We start from the raw sequence: 27,290 nt of genomic DNA on the forward strand, positions 1-27,290 counted from the left end.
CTCTAGATACAGCAGTGTATCTAGACAAGGAGCCAGCTTGAGAAATACTGATACATTGTAACATTTCAAAATTCACAGAATATTAAAACTGAAAAGGACAGCTGTGATCATTTTATCCAATCGCTTCATTTTATACGTGAAGAAAGTTAATTATATGATAAATTACTGTATTGTCTTATTCTTGGTAGGTGATGAATAAATGTGGATAGGAAAGCGTATGAACAAGAGAGAAATAAAAAGGAAAATGACAAATAAAATAGAAATCAGAGCTTCAAAAGCTACAATATTAGTTACCATTTGAGAGATAACTTGCTTTATGCTTATTGTTTTAGAATATTTCACAGTGTCATCCTGAAGAGGAAACTGAGGCCTCAAGGATCACATGGCCAGTGGCCCAGCTGGTACACAACAGAGCTCGAATTCAAACCCAAATCTGTCTTACTCTTGAAATCTGGGCTCTTGAACACAATGCCCTGTTGACCTGACAAAAGGGCCAAAGAAGAATCCAGTTCTTGGGTAAACATCCACCCTCACCCATGGACAGGGCCCAAGATAAAGCTTTCTTATACCAAATTGCCACTATACATAAATGTAAATAAAACCTAATGTAGCAAATTCAATATATCAAAAATCTAGATTTACAAAACAGATCCTCAGGAGTATATTTATTTGCTTTTAAAAATAAATTTATAAAAGAATCATCAAAATATTATCTCTCACAATGTGAATATATTTATAATTATTTCATTCTATTAATTTTTTCTAGAGTAGACATCCTGCATAGGTCAAGATACACCCTTAATATTTCAGCAAGGGTCTAAGTATACCATTTATGAAATTTTTCTAGGAAACTCACTTTCATTCATGAGAAATAAGTCCAAAAATAATCGCTTTGGACCTCAGGCCATGAATTCATATTAATTTTAATGAGTTTTCCTTGAAATGATACACTATCTTTACTTGAGTCTGGTGATATACATACACAGAAACATAGGCCATCACATATACTTGCAAATATTACAGTCTCAAACTTTTAATCCCTAATTTAAAATAGTACCACATTCCCTTACAATTAGTGAAACAATTTAAGTGGTATTGATATTTTTTAATTCATTCTAAGCATGTTATATGTAAGATCTAGTCAACTGGTAAACCATTTTTCCACAGTGTGTGTTATGAAAGAATAAGATTTATTCCCACAAGTTATGATTTGTAAACCTAAGTTCACTGTAGATGGCTACATTAGGTAACATGTCAGAAAAATATTTATGAAAGCTTAATATCAGTGAAAATCAAAAATAAAATTCACATGTAGTTCTAATTAAAAAACATATTTTGCCCTAATTTCTTGATAACTTGATTAAAAATTTAGTAAAGATTCTGCTCTAACAATTTCTAAAAAATTAAATTCTTAACTGCTATATTGATCAGTGGAAATTTAACAAGAGTGGTGTTCTTGGTCTACATAGAGTTAGTTATAATTTATCTGTAATACTATCTCCCCCAAAGTATGTACCTTGAAACCTTACATTTTACTGTCAAAATAGGTTCAGGAAACATTGCAAATTCTATTTCTCTCTTACAGATTGACAATAAACATCAGCACTGTACAAGCTCCTGGAAGTTCTTCAGTTAAAAAAAAAAAAAAAGCTTCATTTAATCCATCATTTCTCAAGCTTATCTATCAATATCCTGGTATAATTAGTGTCACAGGAAACAGGATTAGAAAACCTTGATCTATAATGATAAGAAGGAGATAATTAGAATAAGTGTATGGTGCCCAAATCATCTGTATTAGATTTTGGAATTTATGTAATTTTATCGTATTTTGTTTTTGAATGCTATTTTTTATAAAAAGATAATTGACTGCATACAGGCACAGCAAACAGCTTAAAATAAGAATAGGAGCATGCTGGGTACCAAGAAAAAGACATGGGATACTCAGGGTTTATGTGTCTTACACAAAGTAGGTAAGACACTGGTGTAAAATGAGAACAGTCGGTGCAATTAACCCCTCTCCAGGGTCATCGCTAAGGCACAAAGAAAGACAGTAAGAAAAGAGCAAGTAGTTCATTTACTAAAAGGCTGACATGCAGCATACTTACACTGCCCATTCAAGCTTCTCATTCTTGATTGAGTTGTACAGAGCCTGTAAAGAGAGAAAACAAGATGGAATTATTCTTTTCATCCTGTTTCACATTTTGCGTTCAGCAAATGGCCAAAGCCAAAAGGCTTGAGTGAGTCAGCAAGCAACTCCCAGGGCCCTTGTGGGTCATCCTATTGGTACTGCAGAAATGAAGAAAACACAGGTGAGGCTAAGGAGCACAGGGCAGGTAGAGCTCTGTGAAGGAGAGAGACTTTTCATGAAGTAAAAAATGTCATTCGTAAGACACACAACACTGTACTACATTTTACCACAGTAAAATATAGGACATGATTAAAATTAGACCATGTGCTCTATTTTTCTTATTCAAAATATGGTCTTATAGTTTCACTGCTTTGGAAATTTCAATATTCATACCTTTTCATTAATGGAATAAATATAACTGTTTCCATAACAACTTAATGAGTAAGATACATGGAAGGGAGACTGAAGTCCAATTATGGGAGACTATCTTAGAATAATTTCAGAGTTTCTATGCCAATGACTTAAACAGCTTTTTGTTTTGTTTTGTTTTTTTGTTTTTTTATTGGGGTAAAGTTGCTTTACAACGGTGTGTTAGTTTCTACTGTACAGTCAAGTGAATCAGCTATATGCACACGTATATGCCTTCTTTGTTGGATTTCCTTCCCAATTAGATCACCACAGAGCATTGAGTTCCCTGTGCTATATAGCAGATTCTCATTAGTTACCTATTTTGTACACAGTAGTGTATGTATGTCAATCCCAATCTCCCAATTCATCCCTCCCTCCCTTTCCCGCCCTCGGGGTCCATATGTTTGTTCTCTACATCTGTGTCTCTATTTCTGCTTTGCAAATAGGTTCATCTGTACCACTCTTTTAGATTCCACATATATGCGTTAATATACGATATTTGTTTTTCTCCCTCTGACTTCACTCTGTATGACAGTCTCTAGGTCCATCCACGTCTCTACAAATGACCCAGTTTCATTCCTTTTATGGCTGAGTAATACTCCATTGTATCAGAATGGCCGTCATCAAAAAATCTACAAACATTAAATGCTGGAGAGGGTGTGGAGCAAAGGGAACCCTCTTGCACTGTTGGTGGGAATGTAAATTGTTACAGTCACTATGGAGAACAGTATGGAGGTTCCTTTTAAAAACTAAAAATAGAACTACCATATGACCCAGCAATCCCACTACTGGGCATATACCCTGAGAAGACCATAATTCAGAAAGAGTCATGCACCACAATGTTCATTGCAGCTCTATTTACAATAGCCAGGACATGGAAGCAACCTAAGTGTCCATCAACAGACGAATGGATAAAGAAGATGTGGCACATATATACAATGGAATATTACTCAGCCATAAAAAGAAATGAAATTGAGTTATTTGTAGTGAGGTGAATGGACCTAGAGTCTGTCATACAGAGTGAAGTAAGTCAGAAAGAGAAAAACAAATACTGTATGCTAACACATATATATGGAATCTAAAGAAAAAAAAATGGTTATGAAGAACCTAGGGGCAGGACAGGAATAAAGATGCAGATGTAGAGAATGGACTTGAGGACACGGGGAGGGGGAAGGGTAAGCTGGGATGAAGTGAGAGAGTGGCATGGACTTATATACACTACCAAATGTACAATAGATAGCTAGTGGGAAGCAGCTGCAGAGCACAGGGAGATCAACTCGTGCTTTGTGACCACCTGGAAGGGTGGGATAGGGAGGGTGGGAGGGAGACGCAAGAGGGAGGGGATATGGGGATATATGTGTATGTATAGCTGATTCACTTTGTTATAAAGCAGAAACTAACACACCATTGTAAAGCAATTATGCTCCAATAAAGATGTTAAAAAAAAAAAAAAAAAAGCCACATGCACCCCAGTGTTCACTGCAGCACTATTTACAATAGCCCGGTCCCGGAAGCAAGCTAGGTGTCCATGGACAGAGGAATGGATTAAGCAGCTTTTATTGGTCCCACCTCCTGACTCTGCTTTACAGTTGGTGAGTGTCGCACTGGCGTGTGCGGTGGTGCAGCAGACAGAAAGCTTCCTTGGAGCCTCCGGGAGAACAGTGACGCAGTCCAGGCAGCAGAAGACTGCCCCACCACACCTCCCAGCTCTGGCGTCACGTGTAAGCTCCTTGTAATCACGTTGTTCCACTACAGCTAACCCAAGAAAATGCTACCCACACCTCTAGTTTCTTACTTTTGAGTGTGATGTTATAAAGAAGACACAAGTGCATCTCTAAGATATAAAACCAAAACAGCAAATTGCATTGAAGAGAGGACCATGTGCCTAATAACATGATGCAGTGGGAACATTTTTCTTTAAAGAAGGATTTGGACTTAACGACACTCATCTCATTCACTCTGAGATGGGAAAAGGGGGACCAGATGCCATCCAACCCCTCATCTTCCACACGAGGAAATGGTAAGTTCATAACGTTTCCCAGGCAGCAGAGCAGAGGCAGAACTGCCTTATAGATCTACCTTCTAAGCGTGAGAGGCAGTCTACATGTGTGTGATCAGAAAGACTGCACCCAGGTAGTGAACTCCCTTTCTAGCAAAGCACGTCCCAATTCAGGACAAAGATGCTTAGTTACAGATTTTATATTATTTAAGATGCAATACATGTATCCTTAGCTAGTGTCTTGACAGACTCCATGGGAGTTCTTCAGTGTGGCTACAGTAGTCAGTTTACCTACTGGATAATTATGGTAGCTAATAAAATTTAGGACACATTTCATCATTATCAGGGTATGGTAAAACGTGTCCTCAAATACAGAAATGGTAAAACATCAAAAGAAAATAAGGGGTAAATCAAGGCACAAAGACCATGCTATAAATTGGATGTTCTTTTCGAAGAACTCAAATTCACTCAAGAACTAGGACAACCTACTATATAGCTAATGTCTCTTGAGGCTGCAATGTACAAAAGTGCAGAGTCAATGTCTAGCTCCAGCCTCAGGAGACTCTTGCTGATAAGTGTCTTTACATGAATTCTATTACTTGTAGAAGCCGTCCTGAACCCACAAGTAATAATGGGCTTTTCAGAAGAGACAGACCATTAAAGGTTCTTTGTACACTGTCACACTCAATACTAACCAGAGTAATTTAACAATATGGTAAAGATAAAAAAACTATCTGTTCATAAAAGTAGAAAATGATATCTAAGCAACTAGAAATTTTCCAATAAATTCAATTCTGCCCTAGATCAATTTTTTTTTTCAAATTTTTTGCCTGTGAGAATATTTTCTTGAAGAAAGAACTGAGTTTCAAATGAGAAGATTCTTGTTACCCTGTCAGCTGCACATCACACAACAAACTCTATTATAAAGCGTCTTGTAAAATTCAACAAACTCGCTATATTGTAGGTCAAGTCCTCTTTGTGTAAATGATAATGCAACAAATCTAAACAGGGGATGTTATCCTTATCCTTTTCAATGAAGAAATTTACAAAGGGACTTTCCTGAGTCTTTTTAGTGCTTTATGATAGTCCATTATTTCTCTTAAAAAAGGAAAATTTGCTTTGCAAATGCATCCAACACTCGTATACCCTGATCACAACTGCCTACCCTTGTATCTACTTCACTTCGTTAGGAACTGAAGTCCCTTGATTCCCCCTCATCTCCAGCCAACAGTCCTCACATCCTTTCCCAGGCAGCCCATCACCTCAACCAGTCTTGATGGTATTTTCCACTTCTTTGTCCCATGGCCTTTCTGTTGTACCTGAAAAGAAACACTGTAACTCTTGACCAATCCTATTCTGACTTCACATTATATTAGTTAAGGTTTCTTTAGCTTCAAATTCAAAAATCTAAACTCTACCTTAAGGGTAAGGGGGACCTAACGTTTATGTAGCCAAACCATAAAAAAGATCCAGATGGAGCTGGCCACAGGGACACAGGAATTTAAAACTCTGCCCCCTTGTCAACCATTTCTCAATAAAATTGGAAAAAAAACATAAACTCTGCCCCCTCTCCTCTCAACTCTCCTCTTTCCATCCCAAACATCCCCAATCCCTGTTTCTTTGCTACACAAGAAACAATAAACATGTCCATATCAACAGCACCCATTCACATCTTTGTATCTCTCAATATGAGGAACCCAACAGTTCTTTTCTCCCAGCTCCAGTTTGAAAAGATTCCAGTTGGTATGATGTAGGCCACCTGTCCTCCCCACTGATCAATCCACGTGCCTGGGAGATGAGGAGTTATGATTCGGCCCTTCCCTGCAGTCAAGGGGGCGGGGGTATCTATTACGGAGGGGTGGCACTGACTGGCCGCAAGTGCAGTCCTCCTGAGCTCCTGGTAGGCGACTAATTCAACATTAACAGAGAACATCAGACAACAGTACACATGAACATCTCACACTTCCGCAGAGCATTCATTCATGAGCCTCCTTTAACTTTTTTGCCATTTTCCCTGAAATGTATCTGCACTGGCATCTGTTCTTTCCTCCTTTCTGACAGGAAGGGAAAGGGTGTCCCATGCCTGCCAAGCTAAGCCTCTAACACAGGTCCTGACCTTCCCTTTCTGGGGTAATAGCTCTTCCTTTACCTGCTCCTCTCTATCAGCTTTCAAACCTGTGCAGGTCTCTCCAAACCCCATCTCTGCAATTTAGTTTCCACCCTTTGTTCCTCAGAACCTCTCCTGAGAGAAGTTTCAGCAATTCTTATCTCCGCTTGATCTGTTCTCTTCAATCTAGTTTCCATCCCTGTTCCTCCATTAAAACTTATCACAACAAATTCATCGGCTTTCCTTGTTCAAGGCCACTCTAGTGTTCTGTATCTCTTCGCCTTCCGCAGCACTGAATACTCTCAAATATTGAATATATTCTTCCTTATTTTCTGTGACACAATACATAGTTTCCTGAATTTTCTCCTATCTCCTTTGACAATCCTTCTCCTTACTCATATCTTCCTCATCTTATCCCTTAAATGTGGCTGAACTTAAGGGTTTATCTTCGGCCCATGTGAATTCCTGTGAAGTTCAGATTCATGTGTCACAAAGCATCACAAACTCTGTAAAAAGGAACTAACTAGTACATGAAGGCCTAATAGTGAAAGTGTACTCTCAATCTTAGTAAACCCCATTGATATAAAACATTTAATTTCTGGAGTACAGAAACACTACACATAAAGCCCAAGGATGGGCAGTTTATGGTGATATAAAACATGCCCAAGTCAGAATCCTAGGAATGCCAACATTTTTCTGTCAATTGTTCCATTCAAAATACTTTTACATATCTTTTTACCACACAATTAAGGAAACTCCAGGTTAAAATCATCTTTACTACCAATCTTGTACCTGCCTACTAATGGCACAAGAACAAGCCTTTTAGTAATAATGTTTTTAGGACAAATTGTTAAAACTCAAGAAACAACAAAATGGAATTTCAGAGCTGAAAGGGGCCTTAGAGATCATGAAATAAATGCTTCCTTTTGTAGATGGGGAAAATGAAGCCCCGTGTTTAAAAAATTCTCTCAAGGTCCTATAGCTAGTTTTCATAAAGTTTGACTCAGAAATTACATTTCTCTCAGAAATCAAGTGACTACATTCAACTAACTACATTCTATCCTTTCAACTAACTAAATTCTTTCCTATCAGCTAACTATAGCTAACTACATTCTCTCTCCTAAAACCAAACTTGACAGGATCGCAAATGCCTGGCTTAGGTCAAGTCAAGGCTCACGTGAAAGGGAAGAAGGCTCGTGCCTCTCCTGGAATCGAGTCACGTAATGCTGGTCACTGTGATATTCTCTTCTTAAAGATGAGCTTTAAACAAGAGCCACCGTTGCTGGGACACATGCTTGGGATGCCTTCGTCAGTGAGGATGATGGTTTGCTGCACTGATCGTATACTCCCACTCCACTTATGACCAAAGGTATTTGCCATACGAATGGCTGCAATTGGAGGTGTATTCGACAGCTTAGTAAAATAATTTATCTCTAGCTATGTGAGAGGTTATCTGATCTAGGTCCAAGAAAGCAAGATTTGTGGGTAAACACTGTCACAGAAGGCTTCCATTTCCCTGTGGCCATGAATTGGTAGCTGGAGACAAGTGGGGGAAAGGGACCAAATCAATCTCAATGGGCCAGAGCAGCCCATATAAATTATATGCAGTGAGGTGATAGCCAGCTGTCTCAGGCTAAATAATGGACCCCCAAAAGATATCCAAGTCCTAAACCCCAGAACCTGAAAATGTTTCTGCATTCCACAAAAAGTTTGCAAACACAATTAAGTTAATGATCTTGAATGGGAGAGAATATCTGGGCTGAGTGGTGTCTCTATAAGAAGGCAGCAGAGAGAGATTTAACAAAGACAGAAGAGAAGGTAACATGAAGATGGACAGGGAACTTGAAGTGATACAGACACAAACCGAGGAATGCTGGCAACCACCAGAGGCTGGAAGAGCCAGGGAAGAGATTCTCTCCTAGACCCTCTAGAGGAGCGCAGCACTGCCCACACCTTGATTTCAGACGCCTGGCCCCCAAAGTTGTGAGAGAATAAATTCCTGTTGTTTTAGAACACCAAGTTTGTGGTAATTTGTTGCAGCAGCCCTAGGAAATTAACACACGAGGTATAAATGGAAGACAGATATCTGAATAAAGAATGATCATACCCACAGGTTGATTTCCAGAGTCAGTCCCCAGGTAAAACACAGTCGTCTACCAGAGTGCTCTCAACTGAAAGTATGAGGGTATGTGCCAGAATCAGCCAATGAACTTTTTAAAATATTGATCACTGAGTCCCATCCCAGATCTACTGAATCAGACTGGCAGATTAGGAACCTAAACATGAATATTTCCAAATGATCCACAAATAACTCTGATACAAACCCTTGGTTAAAAATCACTGCTTTGTGATTTCTTCTTTCTTCCCACTGAAATTCCTGCAACTTAACCCAGGAGCTAGACAATAATCAAATACCTCCACTGAGACTAAAGAGGACAGAATGATTCCTCAAAGTTGAAGTGCATCATTTTTAAGAATGAGAAAGCAAAGTAACTTGCTTAAATTACAGAGATCAAGGTATCTTGGTCTAAATTTACTTTTAAGTCTTTGTTCTTCAACTTTTAATTGCTTCTCATCGAGATGATAAAATGCAATTTTATTCAAGGCTTAGCACCATCTTTGACAGCCCACACACGGTTCTCTGAAGCTTTCCCTATTACCATGCATCGGGTAACCATGAGTCTCTTTTCTCTCCAGAAGCACATTTTGCAATCTATGAAATTCGTGTATTTTAGTTCAATCATCTCTCAACTCCAATGATTTTCCTTTCTCTGTGCTCCTTGAATTACTATGAAGAGTGTAGGGGATAACACAACTTTTAGTTTCCCTTCGTGAGACTGACAGTGACCACAGTGAAATTTGTACCCAAGAATTATGACACCATCAACACCATGGCTATCTTGTTCAAGCGCAATGCTGCTTCATGCAGATAGTCAGATCAAGCAGACTTCTGAGTATAGAACTAAATATGCAACACTCTGGAAAACGTTATCAGAGAAAGACTGTATTTGAAAAAGACATTGGTTAAAAATTAATAAATCTAGTTACCATATGAATTTCAAATTGGTTAGAAAAACTCAAAATATCTTAAAGCAATGGCCCTCAACTTTTATTTTCTTCCCTATACCTTAAAATAATATTGAGAAACTGCATTACTCCCTCATTAAAGAGGGCTTCCCTAAAACCAATATTTAGAATTGACTCTTTGTTTGCCCCTCTACCCGTGGAAGTTGCTACACCCGTGCAACAGACCAAATAAAGTTATGGGTGACAACTGTGCCACCTCCTTCTTTTTTTCTTTTCCTTAAGTGGCAGAAGGCAATTGTCAAGCAGAAGTAAAAAAGGATAAACAGCCTGAAACTCTGACCACAAGAGTATTCATAGGTAGATCCATTTTAGGGAGAAGAACATATAAAAGATGAGTTTCTGGAAACTGATTCCCATACCCAGGGGAAAGTTTTCATGTACCCAAGTTTAAAGAACACGACATTAAAGAACACATATTAACAATCAACCTTGCAGGCATTCCTCTCTTTAGCTCTCATTCAGGGTGACAAAAGCATGCTCAATATAAATAACTTATTCTGAGTTTGGCATTTTCCCACGTCTATAGTCAGATCTATTTTTTGGATCCAGTCACCATGTAAACAGAGTCAAAATCTATGTCCTGGAGAGTTAACTTACCACATGTTGTGGCGCACTTACAAACCCAGCCAGCAATGGCAGAAACATCTAACCATTAAGTGTCTGACTCTACTGCGGAGATGAGCCAACGCCAAACCATAACAGATACCACGACAGTAACATAAAAGCACTCGCCTTACTGAAAGGGAATCTGAAGTACAATTAATATGCATGATTCATCACATAACAAACACTTGTGAGTACATCTATAGGCCACAGTGGCATTATGCTAGGTGTAGAAGAATCCACTCTGCCTTCAGGGGCCTCTTATGTAAGGATAACAAAACGTACTGCTAATCCTGACTGAACTTGACCTAATGGAGAATTAGCTAGCAGAATCAACTTTTTACTTCCTGCCATCAATGTGCAAGACACTTTCACACATAGTAACTAATATGGGACATCATATTACAAGTAATTTTTAGAGAAATATTTAATAGAAGAGAGAACAGATCCAGCCTCAGGATCTAAGAATTTGTGGGGAGGAGGGGCTTCGACAATCACGAACTTGCCCTTTCAAGACAAATAATTTCATTTACCTGGCCTTCATTTTCTAAATATGTGCTACGAGAGGGTTGCATAAGGTTACCTTTTTTGACCCCCTTCCAGATCTACCATTCTATGATTCCGCTTCAAAAGGATCTCAGAAATCACCTGGTCAAACTCTCAAACTAGTTCTTTCCCTAGTCCCTACTCCCTTTTCCTGTGTCCCTCACTTATTTTTCCCCATGGTTACTGATTAGTAGCATCACTATCTGCTCCCAAATCCCAGGTATGACTCTATAAATTAGGAAATAAAATTGATTTTTAAATTGCATATGAAAAAAATGAAAAAGGGAAAGAGGGAGGAAGACTGATTCCCTAAGAGGGAGGAACGGCAAGTGGGGCTCGCCTGATTGCCTACTGTCAAATGTATCTTTGTGAGCTAAAATAGGAACCACCCTTCCTTATCACCAAAGGGGGGAAGATGCAGCCAAAGATAATACTAAATACGCACACCTACCAAAAGATTTGGTGAGCAGCTCTGGAAGTGCACTCAACCAAACCTGAAAGGGAACAAAAGTGTTCCCTTTATTACCATTTATGCTGACACAGTACTCCAAACTATTACATATACACACACACACACACACACACACACACACACACACACACACACACACACATATTCTTTCATTTCATTCATTCTGAGGGTAGAATTGGTCAATAAGGTATCATGAGTATTTCTACAGAGCGTATTCCTCCTAAAGTGCCTTTTCTACACCTTATGATTACCTTCCATTTTACTGGCTGCTGTGTCTTAAGGAAAGTTTCTTAACTATGCTATTTCAAATAACATTATTCAAAATGTAAATGTATTTAAATACAAAATAGCCACTAAGTTCCTTTTTCTAAATTGAGGCATAATTGACATATAACATTATATTAGGTTCAGGTGCACAACATAATGATTTGATATTTGTACTAAGCTCCTTTTTGAGCAAAAACTTAAGTAGAAAGAATTTTTTTCTCCTTGTTAATACTGTAAACATATCCCTCAACATAATAAAAGCCATATATGACAAGCCCACAGCTAACACCCAAAATGGCTGCATCAATTTACATTAAAAAACTGAAAGCTTCTGCTCTAATGTCAGGAACAAGACAAGGATGCCCATTCTCACTGCTTTTATTCAACATAGTATTGGAAGTCCTGGCCAGAGCAATTAGGCAAGAGGGGGAAATAAAAGGCATTCAAATTGGAAAAGAAGAAGTAAAATTGTCACTATTTGGAGATGACATGATATTATGTATAGAAAAACTTAAAGACTCCACAAAAAAAACTTCTAAAACTAACTTAAACATTCAATTAAGTTGCAGGATATGAAATCAATATACAGAAATCTGTTGATTTCTATACACTAATAATGAACTATCAGAAAGAGAAATGAAGAAAACAGTCCCATTTATAATTTCATCAACAAGAATAAAATACCTAGGAATAAATTCAATAAAGGAAGTGAAAAACCTATGCACTGAAAATTATAAGACACTGATGAAAAACATTGAAGATGACCAAATAAATGGAAAGATATTCTGTGTTCATGGATTGGACGAATTAATATAATTAAAATGTCCTATATTACCCAAAGCAATCTACAGATTCAATGCACTCCCTATCAAAATCCAGTGGCATTTTTTTCACAGAAATAGAAGAAAACAATCCTAAAATTTGTGTGGAGGCACAAAAGACCCCGGATAGCAAAAGCAATTTTGAGAAAGGACAAAAAAAGCTAGAGGCATTACACTCCCTGATTTCAAAATATATTACAAAACTATAGTAATCAAAACACTATGATAGTGTCTTTATTCCCGTCTTGCCACTAGGTTCTTCATGACCTTTTTTTTTTTTTTTTTTCCCCTTAGATTCTATATATATGTGTTAGCATACTGCATTTGTTTTTCTTTCTGACTTACTTCACTCTGTATGACAGACACAGTGACATAAAAACAGACATGTAGATCAATGGAACAGAATAGAGAGCCAGAAATAAGTCCACACATATATGGTCAATTGATTTATGACAAAGGAACCCTGACTATACAACGGGGAAAGGACAGTCTCTTCAGTAAATGGTGTTAGGAAAACTGAACAGCCACATGCAAAAGAATGGAACTGGACCACTATCTTACACCATATACAAAATTTAACTCAAAATGGATTAAAGAGTTGAATATAAGACCTGAAACCATAAAACTCCTAGAAGAAAACATAGGCAGTAAACTCCTTGACATTGGTCTTGGTGATGAGTTTTTGGATTTGACACAAAAAGCAAAGGCAACAAAAGCAAAAATAAATAAGTGAGACTGCTCAAACTAAAAAGCTTCTACACAGCAAAGGAAATCATCAACAGAATGAAAAAGCAATGAACTGAATGAGAGAAAGTATTTGCAAACAATATGTCTGATAAGGGGTTAATATCCAAAATATACAAAGAACTCACACAACTTGATCACAAACAAACAAACAAACAAACAACTCAATTAAAATATGGGCAAGGGATCTGAAGAGACATTTTTTTCAAAGAAGACATATAGATGGCCAACAGGCAAATGAAAATATACTCAACATCACTAATCATCAAGGAAATGCAAATCAAAACCACAATAAGACATCACCTCACACCTGTCAGAATGGCTGTTATCAAAAAGACAAGAAATACCAAGTGTTGGCCAGGATGTGGAGAAAAGGGACTCCCTGTGCACTGTTGGTGGGAATGTAAATTGGTGCAGCCACTATGGAGAACAGTATGGAGTTTCTCACAGAAATTAAAACTAGAACTGCCACATGATCCTGCAGTCCCACTTCTGGGTATTTATTGAAGGAAACAAAAACGCTAACTTTAACATATACCGAAAAGACATATGGACTCCTACGTGCACTGCATTATTTTATTTATAATATCCAAGATATGGAAACAATGTACGTGTCCATGAATGGATAAACTGCTTCCTCTCTCTCTCTCTCTCTCCACACACATACACGCACACATACATACACACACACACATACACACACACACAGGAAAATTATTCACCCATAAAAAATGAAATCTCGCCATTTGCAATAAGATGGATGAAGCTTCTGAGTGTTATGCGAAGTGAAATAGGTCAGAAGGAAAAGATAAATACCATGTGATCTCATATACGTGGAATCTAAAACAAAAAACACACAAAACCCCCAAGGTCATATAGAGAAAAGATTGGTGGGGTTGCCAGAGGGGTGGGGTAGGGATGGGGGAGTGGGAGAAATGAGCAAAGGGGGTTAAAAGGTACAACCTTCCAATCATAAGATAAATAAGTCATGGGGATGTAATGTGCAGCATGGTGACTATAGTTAACAATACTGTGCTGCGTATTTGAAAGCTGTTAACAGAGATCTTAAAAGTCCTCATCAAAAGAAAAAAATTTTTTGTAACTATGTAAGGTGATGGGTGTTAACTAGACTTACAGGGTGATCATTTCACAATGTATGCAAAGATCAAATCATTATGTTGTATGCTGAAACTAACATAATGTTATATGTCAATTATACCTCAATTTAAAAAAAACCCTGTAAACATATCCTAATGAGTTGATTTGAATATCAAGTCTAAATGTTGGTCCAATATCAAAAAACTGACTAAGACTCATCAGCAAGCAGGTAACATAGCTGAGTACAGTAGCCAGGGAGATACTCTTGGGAATTAGAGAAAGCCCGATCTAGAGGGGCGGGTGACACTCAGCTGTAGCCGGATTTCAACCAGGTGGGAATGTGGATTCACTATGGCTAGCTCTTATTATTTTTCAGAAGTAGCTAGAAGTACAAATTACTAAAGGCTCACACATTTTCCAGTGTGGCAACAAAAAGAGCAACAAAAACAAACAAAAAACCCCCCACTGTGGGCCAGACTAAACACATCTGTTATCCAACAGGACATCAGGGTTGAAATTCTGATTAGAATGAAGTTATCAGAAAACTGTCGGGAAAGAACAATGAGAATCCCAAATAGAGAATAGATACAGCACAACTTCCTGGTTTATGATTTAGAGACTTGACACTTCTGAATACTGGATGTTTCACTTGATGAGATTTCTCTGACTCTGTGATGATGCTCGAGCCATTTCTCAATAGCTGACACTCCACTGATGATAATAATATAGCCATCTATGAGGCCACACTACGTGACGCATCGTGCTAAGAGAGTTATTTCTACTTAACCTCACTGAGTCCTCACAGCAACTGTATGAATGAGGTACTATTATCCCTACTTTAGAAATGACATACCTAATGCTCATAAAGGTTAAGTAATCTGCCAAAGGTCATAGAGCAGAGCTGGGGATCTGAAGACAGGTCTGTCTGAAGCCAAAGTCTGTGCTTGTAAAGTCTGCCCTAATCCTGATGCAATACTGACATATGTAACATACTATAACATGGTATATATACAGTATATATAAAATGTTTTAACACAGATTGAGCAATAGATTTTACAACTTCAATAAATGCTTTGTTGTTAAAAACTTACTAGATGCTAGTTTACAAATTTAAAAACAAACAATGCTATTCAGATTCTTCCATTTCTTCGCCTTTTACTTTCTGTTATATCAGCTCAGGACTTGTTATTTAGTTTATTTAAAAGTAATGTTTCCACAAGGAAAGATATCCACGATCCTGAGTTCTTACCTAAGAAAACAGCGTACCTGTGCTGACAGTCAGTCATTCCATTCTCCTTTAACCTGTCATGCATCTCTGTCACCTGTGTGCTCCAACTGCCTATGTGGCATGCCTGCTTGACTCACTATTGCTCTAGCGTACAGTAACCACAACAAATATTTTATCCTAATATATGCTGATAGGTCAGGGGAAAGTATTTTTTATAACTACTAAACAATGATAAGATTGCATTTTTTTTCTGTAACAGTATTGTATACAGTATAAGTACTTAATACAGAATAGTATTTTTTCATAACTATTAGAAGACTAGTTCATGTTTGTGACATGAACAGTATAGTATAACATAACAGTTGTAACAACTTTAACAATATTGTAGAAATAAATCTCTTAAAACTATTCACTCATTCATTCATATATTCAGTCAACTGAGTCTCTACTACCTGTCAGGTGGGCAGGTTGTCAGGTACTCATACAGGCACTGAAAGCCCAGTGGTGAACAACACGGGCATAGAACTTAGATTTAGTGGGGGTAGAAAACAGACAGTAAAAGAATAAGAAAACAAATAAAGATTATTCTGCCATTTTCTGGTAGGCTGCCAAATAATTATTATAAGGTAATTAAAATAAGGTAACAATAACTCAAAAAGTAGCTTTAGACTGGATGGTTGAAAAAGCCTGTCTGCAAGGAAATTTAGGGTGTAAGCAACAGCCATAGGAAGACAAAGGGAAAGAGCTCCTGGCATAACTGAGCCTGGTGGGCCTGAGAAACAAACAAGGCCAGCGTGGCTAGAGCACGGTGGCCTGAGACGTGGGTCCTGACGAGGACAAAGAGGTAACCATGTCACACAGGGTTTTTGACCAGAAAACAAGGGTTAATTCCGCGTGTGTTGGGCAAGCACTGGAGGATTTTAGCAGTAGAGTGACCTGCTCTAATTCATGCACTTAAAGGTCGCCCTGGCCACCAAGTGGAGAAAGGACTGGAAGAGAGCAAGGGGAGCTGCAGCGAGACTGGCGGTGTCTGGTGAGGGGTGGTGTGACCAGGCTTGGGGGGCAGCAGTGCAGACTGGGGATGTATCAGACCATTTTCCTAAACTGTGGGAGAAGGATGGCCCATTTTCACACACCTCAAGCACAAATAAAAAATTGGGTAAGACAGTTTCAACAGTGGCACCAGAGACAGATTGCTATCCATTAGTATTTAAAGTCATTTAAGCTAAAACTGGGGTAGCTATATTAGAATATGCGGTTAAAGGGGAAAAGTAAGGTGCAAAACAGTCTGTTTAGTATGTTCCCACCTTGTGGAAAAAATGTATCTATGTTTGCTCTCACTACATCTCTGAAAGGATACAGAAGAAACCACTGCTGAGATTTCCTTTGTAGAAGGCAACTGGGGGAATGGAGTGGGAGAGAGAATTTTCCATGGATAACCTTCTGTACTATTTGAATGTTTACCACACCATAAATGCTTTACTTCTTCAACTAAAAATCCAGATACTATATTTTAAACTCCTCACACATGTGATCAAGACTCTGCCTCTCTTTAGTCCCCACGATGCCTCGTAAACTGTCTTGACCACGGCATGTGTTTTAAAGAAACGGGTGTTGAGAAGACAAGGACCTCGGTGATGATGACCCTGACACCATGACTCCCATCAGGGAGGCCACAGCACAGAACAAAGAACAGTGGACTAGAAATCAGTTCACTTGTATCAAACCTGCCCCTCCCATCAGCTGTGTGACTTTAGGCCACTAACACTAGCCTTTGGTTGCTTCAACGGTAAAGATAAGATAACAACAATCTACCTCATAGAATCGTGAGGATGAAATCAAGCTGTCAATATGAAAACATCTGTACTTTGTAAAGCAACACATGAATGAAAGGTACTATTGTTACATACAGCCCATGCTTGTCCTACTCAAGACTTTACAGGACACTTGAAGTAAACATCCAGAATCCATCCATTCCATTCCCCATGCCAAGCATGCTGGGCCTGTGGAGAATCACTTATTTTGAATCAAACTGGCAGTTTGGCATCATAGACAAATATGCCAACAACTAACATTTACTGAGTAGTTAACAAGTGCCGGGACCTGTACATGTATGACATTGTTCGCTCTTCACCACCACCCATGGGTATTATTCCCATTTTACAGATGAGGAAAATGGGGGTGCAGAGAGGGTAAAGAGAGTGTTATTAGGTGGGAGATCGCAAAAAGGAATCATAGGCAGTTTGATTCCAAAGCCCTTTAAATTTTTTCCTTGACTTTTTTTCCCTTGAAAAATCTAGGCTTTCACTTCCTGTCTTCACTTTGGGGCAGAGGAGCTTGAATCTGTTATATAATCCTCCCTCTAAAACCGACAACAGTAAGAGTACACGTCTCTGACCACTCAGACTAGTATACTATTCTCCCAAGAGAACTCCAACCTGGACGGCTAAAACTGTTTGCAGCTACAGTCCCGCTTTAGGACATGCCAGGCTGGGTGTCTGACAACTGAGAAGATATGATCCATACAGGTGACATTTATTGAGCTGCTACATGCTGAGCACTTATGCGTACTATTTCATTTAACTCTCTACAACCTATGAAATAAGTATGACTTATTCCATCTCACTGATCTCAAAGCTATAGAGTAGGCAGATTGTTACTTGCTGCAGGTTGTAGGGTACCAGATCAAATGCAGGAGGCCAGTTAAATGTGAGCTTCAGGTAAACAATGACTAACTTTTTTCAAGCATAGGTATTACCCCCCAAACTTTGCATGAGGCATACTTATACTAAACATTATTTATTACTTACCTGAAATTCAAGTTTAACTGGGTGTTTTGTATTTTTACTTGCTAAATCTGGCAACTCTCCCCAGTGACAGAGTTCCAGTGGCAAAACTGGAACTCACACATAGGACCATCTGCCTCCAGAGCCCAAGTTTTTATTCACTGCTTTACAACTCTTGTCCTTCCCAAGAAAGACTTGCTGTGACTATGTCAAAACCCTCCTGGGAAGAGGATATGTATCTCAAGTAGAAGAGGAATTCACTGAAGTACCAATGGAAAGATTACAACATATATTCTGAAAAGATCTTCATCTTCAAACCAATGTGGGCATTAAAAACTAATGTCCAAAAACATTATGTAGATTGATTTAATGTAGCAATCATCAGAGCCTGATAGCTTGGAAAAAGTTAATGTAATGATAGTCTTAGTAAATCACCACCTTCTTCCATAAGAGTTAAGGTTAACTTCCAAAGTACTCTTCAGCGTATGTAACTATTCTCTGACCTGTATAAGCACCATGATTTTCAAATTCATTGTCTTCATAGACATCTCCTGATTTTGCTTTTAATTCTTATACTCGAATCCTCTGATTTATTTATCAAAACTTGTCTGGATTTGGATAGCTGCACCATACTTTTGAAAAACATAACAATAACCAATATTTTCAAAGAAGATTCTGGATTGTACTTGCCATATCTGTTATTAGACCCTCTTGTTGTAAGCCTTACTTGTTGGGAAGTGGCAGGCACATACCATAATAAAGGAAGCTTCATAATTTTAGTACATAAAGAAAACATAAATTCCAAATGACCTTGTAAATTACATGCAGTAAGTTTTTAAACACCTGAGAAAATGATCAATTATATTTAATGATTTTGGACATGATGATAAAGTTAATGTACACAGTTTAAAAAACTGCTTGCTGAGTAACATGCAGAGTTCTTTTTATAAATGGCTTATAAAAATGATTCCTGGGGGACTCTGACATTTAGAGAGAACATCAGGCATGGCATTTGTTCTCTGTCATTTCCATGCATTAGACAAAGTAATGAAGACAAACCAAATGGAAACAGATTTCATCCAAAACAATCAATACAGCTAAATTAAATAATCTAATCCAGTGGCTACCAGGCTTTGGGATTTCACGAATAGGAAAATTTTGAAAAGAGGTTTGGGAACCCACCTAGAACTGCCAGATTTTCATTTTGCCAAGTGAGGAAATAAATTAAAACAAAACACTATCTTCTACTGCCATCATTCCATCAAAATAATTAACAAGGACAACCTCAAGACAAAGCACTGTTTCCCAAGAAAGGACCATACCTTCACTAACGTTTTCACTATAGACTGAAAACTTTGACAGCAACCAGCAGCAGAACACGGTCTAGTCCTATAGCTGCTAGAATACAGTGTCTGGGAAAAGATGAAATTTTTAAAAAAGAAGTCCCTATTATTTGGCATTTGCTAAACACAAAGTTAAGATACACAAACCATTCTAGTCAATGGAAATAATTCCAGTCTCATGTGTACTTATATATGTTGTCCATTTTCCTTGTTCATTTTTAAACTTTTATCAAAGGAATAAGTTTATCATTTTCATAATCAAAATTACTAAAAGGCATGTAATGAATAACAATCCTTTGATTTATTTACTTCAGATTTTTGTTATCCAGAGCTAACCTCTTTCAACTCCTTTTTTTTTTTTTTTTTTTTTCTATTTTCAGTATGAACTACTGACTTTCAACTGTGGAGCTCTGGAAAAGAGCACTTATCTCTCTTCCTCTCTCCCCCCCTCCCATCTCTCTCTCTCTCTCCTTCTCTCTCCCTCCCTCTCTCCCTCTCTCTCTCCCTCTCCCTCTCCATCTCTCTCTCTCTCTCTCCCTCTCTCTCTCCATCTCTCTCTCTCTCTCCCTCTCCATCTCTCCCTCTCTCTCTCTCCATCTCTCTCTCTCTCTCCCTCTCCCTCTCTCTCTCTCCATCTCTCCCTCTCTCTCCCTCCATCTCTGCCTCTCTCTCCCTCTCTCTCCATCTCTCCCCCTCCCTCTCTCTCTCTCCATCTCTCCCTCTCTCTCTCTCCATCTCTCCCTCTCTCTCTCTCCATCTCTCTCTCCCTCTCTCTCCATCTCTCCCTCTCCCTCTCCCCCTCTCTCTCTCCATCTCTCTCTCTCTCCATCTCTCCCTCTCTCTCTCTCCATCTCTCTCTCTCTCCATCTCTCCCTCTCTCTCCATCTCTCTCTCCCCATCTCTCTCTCTCTCTCCCCCTCTCTCTCCATCTCTCTCTCTCTCCCTCTCCAACTCTCCCTCTCTCTCCATCTCTCCTTCCCTCTCTCTCTCTTTCTCTCTCTCTCACACACACACAGAATGCTCTTACTCCCCCCTCCACTCCCGATCCTCCCACTAAAATTATATCACAATCACAGTTTAGAGGTACGTCAATTTTCAGTGCCTACCTTGTTATGACTAGGCAGATGTAATTCACTGCTGAGCTATGTGTGCAGTAGGTCACAGTAGCTTCTTTGTGAACTTTTTGTTTTTCCCGATGTTAATCATGACCTCATTTTGTTGTTGTTGACTTCATTTTCTAAGAGCTTATCTCTAATTCATCACCACACGGGGAATCTCCTCTCCATATGGTCCAACACTTCACGTATTCTCTCAGTGACACTGCTGGAAGTATGCTTGGAATCCTCTATTCTCCCACTCCAGTCTGAACTGGTCAGTTTCTCCTGCACACCACAACAGAGCCCGTGTGCTCTGGAGCCTGCACGCTGCAACTAGAGAAGCCTGTGCGCTGCCAACAAAGAGCCCGCACGCCACAACTAAGACCCAAAGCAACCAAAATAATAAACAAACAAACAAACAAACTGGTCGGCTTCTATCTCTTGCAGAGCTGCTGTTCTGGGGCTTCCCCCTTACTATCATCCTGGGGTTCCCCTCTGACTCTCTGCTATTAGATTTCTGTGTACTGGACACCATGCCTTCTCTTCTTCCAGTAACTTTAAGTAATATGGGTGAGGAGAGAAGGAAGAGACTGCCCCTTGTGAAATGTGTGTACTTTTCACTTAACCTGCCTATTTTCAGTGTGGGAATCCCACTGCTGGCCTCAACTGAGCCTGATTTCCTAAGTCCAAAGTCTCTGAGAGGAGCTGCAGAAGATGGGGGATGTGGTCACTAGGCTCTGCAAGGCAGGGGAAGGCGTCTAGAGGGTTCAGTTACCAATTTTAAAGGACTTAAAGGGATTGTTCTGTTTTGACCCACTGTCCTCAGAGGTAGCCAGTGACTCTGATTCCTACGCCTTTCCTCTGTCCTATGGGCTTCCAGGTCTGCAGACACCTGAGTTTCAGCTCTCTCTGCGGTTAACAAGTCTACCTGCTTTCCATCTTTTGAATTTTGCTGACATCCTGAGGGAATCTGTCTTGTTCTCTGTGTCCTTGAAGATCTATGAGTTCTACTGTCATCTTAGTGGGGTTATGTAGGCATAGGGATAAAAGCACATTTGTTATCTTAAATTTTAATTTTAAGAGTTATGCTTTTGCAGCGTATAAATACCATTTAATCATGATCTCAGAGAGCACAGCAGGGGGCTGATGAGGCATACAAAAACCCCCTCAAAACACTGCCCAATCATAATGAAAGCCTTCTGGAGAGCCTTTCTATTTTAACTGCTTTTCAAAAAGTGTTCTGAGGAAGAGAACTGTCATAAATCAGAACAAAGCCGGTACTTTATCAGTGCCTCTAAGTGACAGGAAAGACCTTCTCCGCTCAAAGCGCTTTCCTTGTCTGTCTGACTATTAGGTCTAGCTAGTTAACTAGAGACCTCAAACCTTCTGGCTTACTTATGCTGCGAAGTCTCAGGAGACAGCTCTAATAAAAAGCTCAGTAGGAAGCGACGCCCTTGTCATGGCTGCTGTGGATGCAGGGTCTGGAGGGGCTCCCCTGCCCGCTGTCAGCCCCTCCAGACTCCCGTCAGCTTCTCAGCTGTGGACCTGAGGCTGACGCCACTAAACCGCACCTGGGTGCAAGGAGGAGACCAGCGATTGGGCCTGGGAGAGCTGCATACTCTCGCCTGATTTACTGGAGTCAAACAGAAACTTGGCTTGCCAGATCTGAACAGAGCGATTACAAGTATACTGATGTCTCCAGCTGCCTTGGGTACCTCACGCTCCAACACTTCACTGCAGGCTGCAACCAGTGTCATGTCAGGGGATGAGCCAGGCTAGGAAGAGGGCCTCACCCAGTACTTTCCTAAAAATTCTGACATGAAGCATTCCGAGTAATCTACGTAGAAAAACAAACCCCACTGAAATCAGATGATCTGTGTGTAAACCAAAATGCTGTACCACCAGAACGTGGTAGACCAGATCTTTTCAAAGAGTGTACTGCTTGGAAGATAAGATAATGCTCAAAAACCTTAATTAAAAGCCAAAGATAGAAGAGAAACCCCATAATAAATTACTGAGGAGGAGCTACTTTGCCCGGCTGCTCATGGTTTCTGTATCACTATGCGTGAGTAAATAAAAAACATTCTCCAAAACTTTCCCGTTAGTCCTTAAGTGGCATGCAACCCCTGAAATCTAAACCAGGCAACCAAGCATCATCTAACAGCAGGTTTCAATAAAGGAAGGCATCGCCCCGGGAAGTGCAGGACATCCGGTCGCCATGCATATTCCCACACAAGAGCTCCTGATGGTTAACTTCAGGTTATCACCATGCTACTAACCTCCTTGCATCTTCAACAAAGACTATCTTAAAATGCAAGTTGTTTTGTTTTTTTTTTTTACCTCCCGTAACTCCCATCTTAACACTATTTCACAGATTTCTCTTCCTCCCTTCCCTTGATTCTGACAAGGCTAATGTACTAGCTTGCCAGGAATGATGGCACGGACAAGCATCTTCTTTACAATGTTCAAATACCGCCTGGAAGCTCTGAGACACCTGCCTAGTACACCATCCCTGGAAGAACGTGTTCAAACAGAAAGGCATGAGTGCAGCAGAGCTGGATGCAGTGTGACACTGGGATTATTCTAACGACACTCAAAGCAAGTACAAAACCACGGGCACCTTAATCAAGTGAAAATGGGTAAATAGGAGGATGGTGAAGATCTGCTTTTAATTACATTCAAGGGTCAACAAGTGTCACCCCATCACGAGCATAGTTTGCTGAATATCCCAAATAACCATCCTTTAAAAAGGTACTAATTTACATGAAAGTACTGGCAGGATCTGAAAAATTCAGAAACAACTTGTGGTGCGGGGAGGGGGAGTTAGGGGCTGGAGGAAAATCCAAAAACACAGACCCAACAACAAAAACCAGTATCACTGCGCTAGCTTTAGAACTTAAAATAAAACTAAAAGTGGTGAAAGCTTCTATTTGGGGGCAAGGCTGAGTCAAGTCTGAAAAGGGTTAAACAACTATTGATAATTACGTAGTCTGCAGCATTGCCTTCCAGAAGGGCCAGGTATCTTAAGGCCTCCTCTGGGTAAAGACCACATTAAAATATCAAAATGTATTAGTTTGTCAGAATCACACCTGAGGGAAAAGCGTAACTTCTTGGACCACAAGAAGTGATTCCAGCGTGAAGACAGTAGAGCCGATGTAAGAAAAAGAGAGTCTGGAGATAAAATTGTTTTTAGCTTTGCACAACCAGATTTACTCTGTGAAAGACACCTCCTCTCAGACTCTCTCATGTGCCAGGGTCATAACTAGTAATGGGAGATGTTCTTCATATTCTGGCTCTAACAGTTCAGATCTACTGTCCTTCTGCAAGGATCCAACTGAAGGATGAATCTACAAGGTCGAAAGATGTTTTACTTCAATTTAAGAACAAAAAAATATAAAAAGACATTTGCCGGAAATTTTCCAAATTATGACTAAGGATTTTCTCCATATTATATGAGAAATACATATTTTGAACAGGCAGCCATAAATGACCCATTGAACCAGAATCTCCTTCCCAGGCTCTAAGCCTCAGTTTAAAGAACAAAAAGAGATCTGGTGAAGAATGACAACAATCCACAAACCTCTCAAGAAAAGCTTCAGGTCGCAAAGGGGCACGGTAATGATTTCTTCCCGGTTCCTTCACGTATCGGAGGGAGAAACGATTAACATTTACCTAACAATACTACAGCAAAGCCTCTGCAGAAGGGAGAGGACAGAGTTGATGGTGCCTTTCACACCACTGCAGCGAGTTTTGCAAAGCGATGAATTAGGCCCTTCCACTTTCCTTTCATGTGCTCATGGTCAACTCCAAGCACAGGAAGAGGTTTATTCAAAATATACGTAAACTCACCTTCCCTGAATCTAGCTCAGTCTTTAGGCTCCTCGTACAGAGGAATAACCGTCACCAATCCCCACAAGGTTTCTAAAATTAACGATGCTCAGAACTAGGGTATCATTTCATCAACCCCTGCTCTTTATGGGTGAGTGTCAGGGAGGAGAAGTGACTTGTCTAGGTGCACACTGCTGACTAGTGAGCAAACCGCCGGCCCGCCGCAGGGATGCTGCCGCAGCACAGAGCAAAAGGCCCTCGTTTTCAGTCGGCACCACCCAAAGTGCCAGGGGTTTTGCTCTGCGGTCTCACTGTGGGAGAAGCTGATTCCTCTGCTGTACCACCGAGTAGCTTGAAGCAGTTCGCTTGAATCCAGATGATAACCAACCAAAGGACTCTTGGTTTAATCTCTAGCCTCATACTATTTCTCAAAAAATGCCTCAGGAGTCAACCATGCGCGTCGCACCCACCTACAACCACAACATAAAAGCATCCCGTTGAGACCCCCTCATCTATAATGCATAGTGTAGTTGGCAAGAGACAGGGAAGGAGAAGGCGATATTGGCAACATGAGCTTTTACAGGTTTATGTTCTAAACCGATAGTTGGCTTACTCGAGTTGAAAACTGCGCAGTACTGAAATAAGTTATATTTCCAGGGGGATGTGGAAACGTGTGGCAGAACCGAGGCTTAATCGGCATCTTCTTCCACGGCGCACGCCTGACTCAGGAGCGCCTGTCTTTAGACACCGACCCCCAAATGCTCCTTGGGTCAGAAGCAGAGCGACCAGCTGGGCTGCCCCCTCACGGCCAGGAGCTCACGGGCACCCTTCCACCAGCAGGCCCTTAGCGGATAAAGAGCCACATCAAAGTCAGACTTCACTAAGACATTTAAATAAAGCATGCGTTCTCCACAAAACGCGTACATGTTCTTCTAAAGCTTTCAAGGGATACAAAACGTGTTACATAGCTCCAGCTCCTTGACAAGGGACCACAATGACTGCACCTATTCTAGAAAATGCCAGAGTTCCAGAGACACAAAAGTAAGTCCCAGGAGCATACCCCAAGTTAATGGTACCTTACTGGCTTTTTTTTCAGGGAGTGGTGATGGTATCTCTTCTAATCATTAGATTAGATATCTTGCATTTTGGATGAAGAGTCAGATAATGAAAACGTGTTATTTACATGATTAGCAGGAAGAAGCGCTGATTTGATTTTAAGTGCTAAAAAAGTAAGGTGAATGAGAATTCTGATTATTAACCCCTGGAGTAAAACGTGTACACTGTGGACAGGAATTCATGTTGATATGTATTTATACACGTCTATAATATAGTTTGGTTCAGTACATTGAGGGTATAAGCCTATAGTGTTATTCAGTTTACTTCATTTAGGGAACAAAAGTGGTTAGTGAAAGATTAAGTTTAATCTATCTAATTTCCCATTCTAATGATTTTCTGTTAGCTACTTCTGGTGCTCAATTTCAAAAGACTACATAATGCTATAAAAATATCTCTTGTGAGATAGTGGGTGAATGCACCCTCCAGAACTTCCTATGCCTCAAAAAATATAATTTAAACAAATTTGACTATAATCTCCAAAGTACCATGTGATGGCCTACTGCCTACAATTCTACCAGAGGTCTTTTATGCTGTTCTCTCCTTGCTATGTTTGTAATACTCCCCCTCCCCCCAAAAATGCTTGGCTTTCTCTTGCATAGAATCAAATCAAACAGGAGAACCTGTACTGTGTGACAAACGGAGAAGATAGTAGAGCGGCCTTCCATTTGGCATGTATGCTAGATTCCTACATTACAGTACACAACCATAATTCTGGGCAAATAGACTAATATTACAATGCTTAAATTATCATTGGGATTGGTGGTAGATGATGATGGTCTGATACTGTGGGTACAATCCATATTAAAACAAAACCTAAACATGCTTCTTAGCACTCTTAATAGAAGCTAATCAGAGCCATGTTAAGAATCACATACCTGCCCACATACGCTTAGCTACTTAACAATATAATAAGCCATCCAGGTCTATCTCAGCAGGAAACAGTAGTCATCACACCACAGAAAGTCTCCTAACAGTTCCAGTAGAAACCAATACATCCCCAGGCAGGTCACATTAACAGGACGGTGAAGACACATGTTTCTTCCTAAAGCTACAGCTTTAAAAAAAAATACAAGGAGGAAGGAGTTACATCTGAAGACATTCTGGCTAGAAAATCTGCTAATGACTGATGAGGTTAGATCCCACTGTGTCACAGCCTAAGGGAGTGGGTAAGACGCCAACATGTTTCTTAAAGTCACATGAGGTATGCTGCCCCCTCCCTCTACCCCCACCATATTTCGAGGGCACCCAGTTATTACCAAAGTCTTTCAATAGGTAAATGTCACAGACGGCGGCTGGGAGGGACCTGTGAGGAGATCGGGTGACACTGAGCTCTGCTCCTGAAGCTTCCCTTGCACACATCAATCCTCCGAGTCTCCAGCATAATCATCTACATCTCCAGCCCCAGAGTTCTGTGATCCCATGATTCCATTATTCCATTTTTAAACCTGTGGAGTGGGAGTGTTTCTGAGTACCCTGCTCACACAGATGGTGGTGGGAAGAATCTCAAGAATATACCGCATGTAGTAAATGCCCATTTCACTACGTAATCACCCCCTTCACATCTCATATGAGCAGAGATGATGTTATCTTACAGACAGCCACAAAAAGACAA

At 39.9% G+C, this 27,290-nt stretch overlaps 1 protein-coding gene across 5 annotated transcripts in view; it reads right to left on the bottom strand.

Annotated features, from left to right (window-relative positions):
- The window catches only part of PSD3 (pleckstrin and Sec7 domain containing 3), a 560,448-nt gene that overhangs the window by 152,536 nt on the left and 380,622 nt on the right, over window positions 1-27,290 (bottom strand). For all 5 annotated transcript variants that reach the window (XM_068532284.1, XM_068532286.1, XM_068532287.1 and 2 more), the window contains one exon: window positions 2,106-2,149. In XM_068532284.1, the coding sequence (XP_068388385.1) occupies window positions 2,106-2,149 (44 nt within the window). The remainder of the gene's footprint in view (window positions 1-2,105; window positions 2,150-27,290) is intronic.

This window comes from Eschrichtius robustus, chromosome 21, assembly GCF_028021215.1.
Source record: "Eschrichtius robustus isolate mEscRob2 chromosome 21, mEscRob2.pri, whole genome shotgun sequence".
In the NCBI taxonomy this organism is placed as follows: Eukaryota; Metazoa; Chordata; class Mammalia; order Artiodactyla; family Eschrichtiidae; genus Eschrichtius; species Eschrichtius robustus.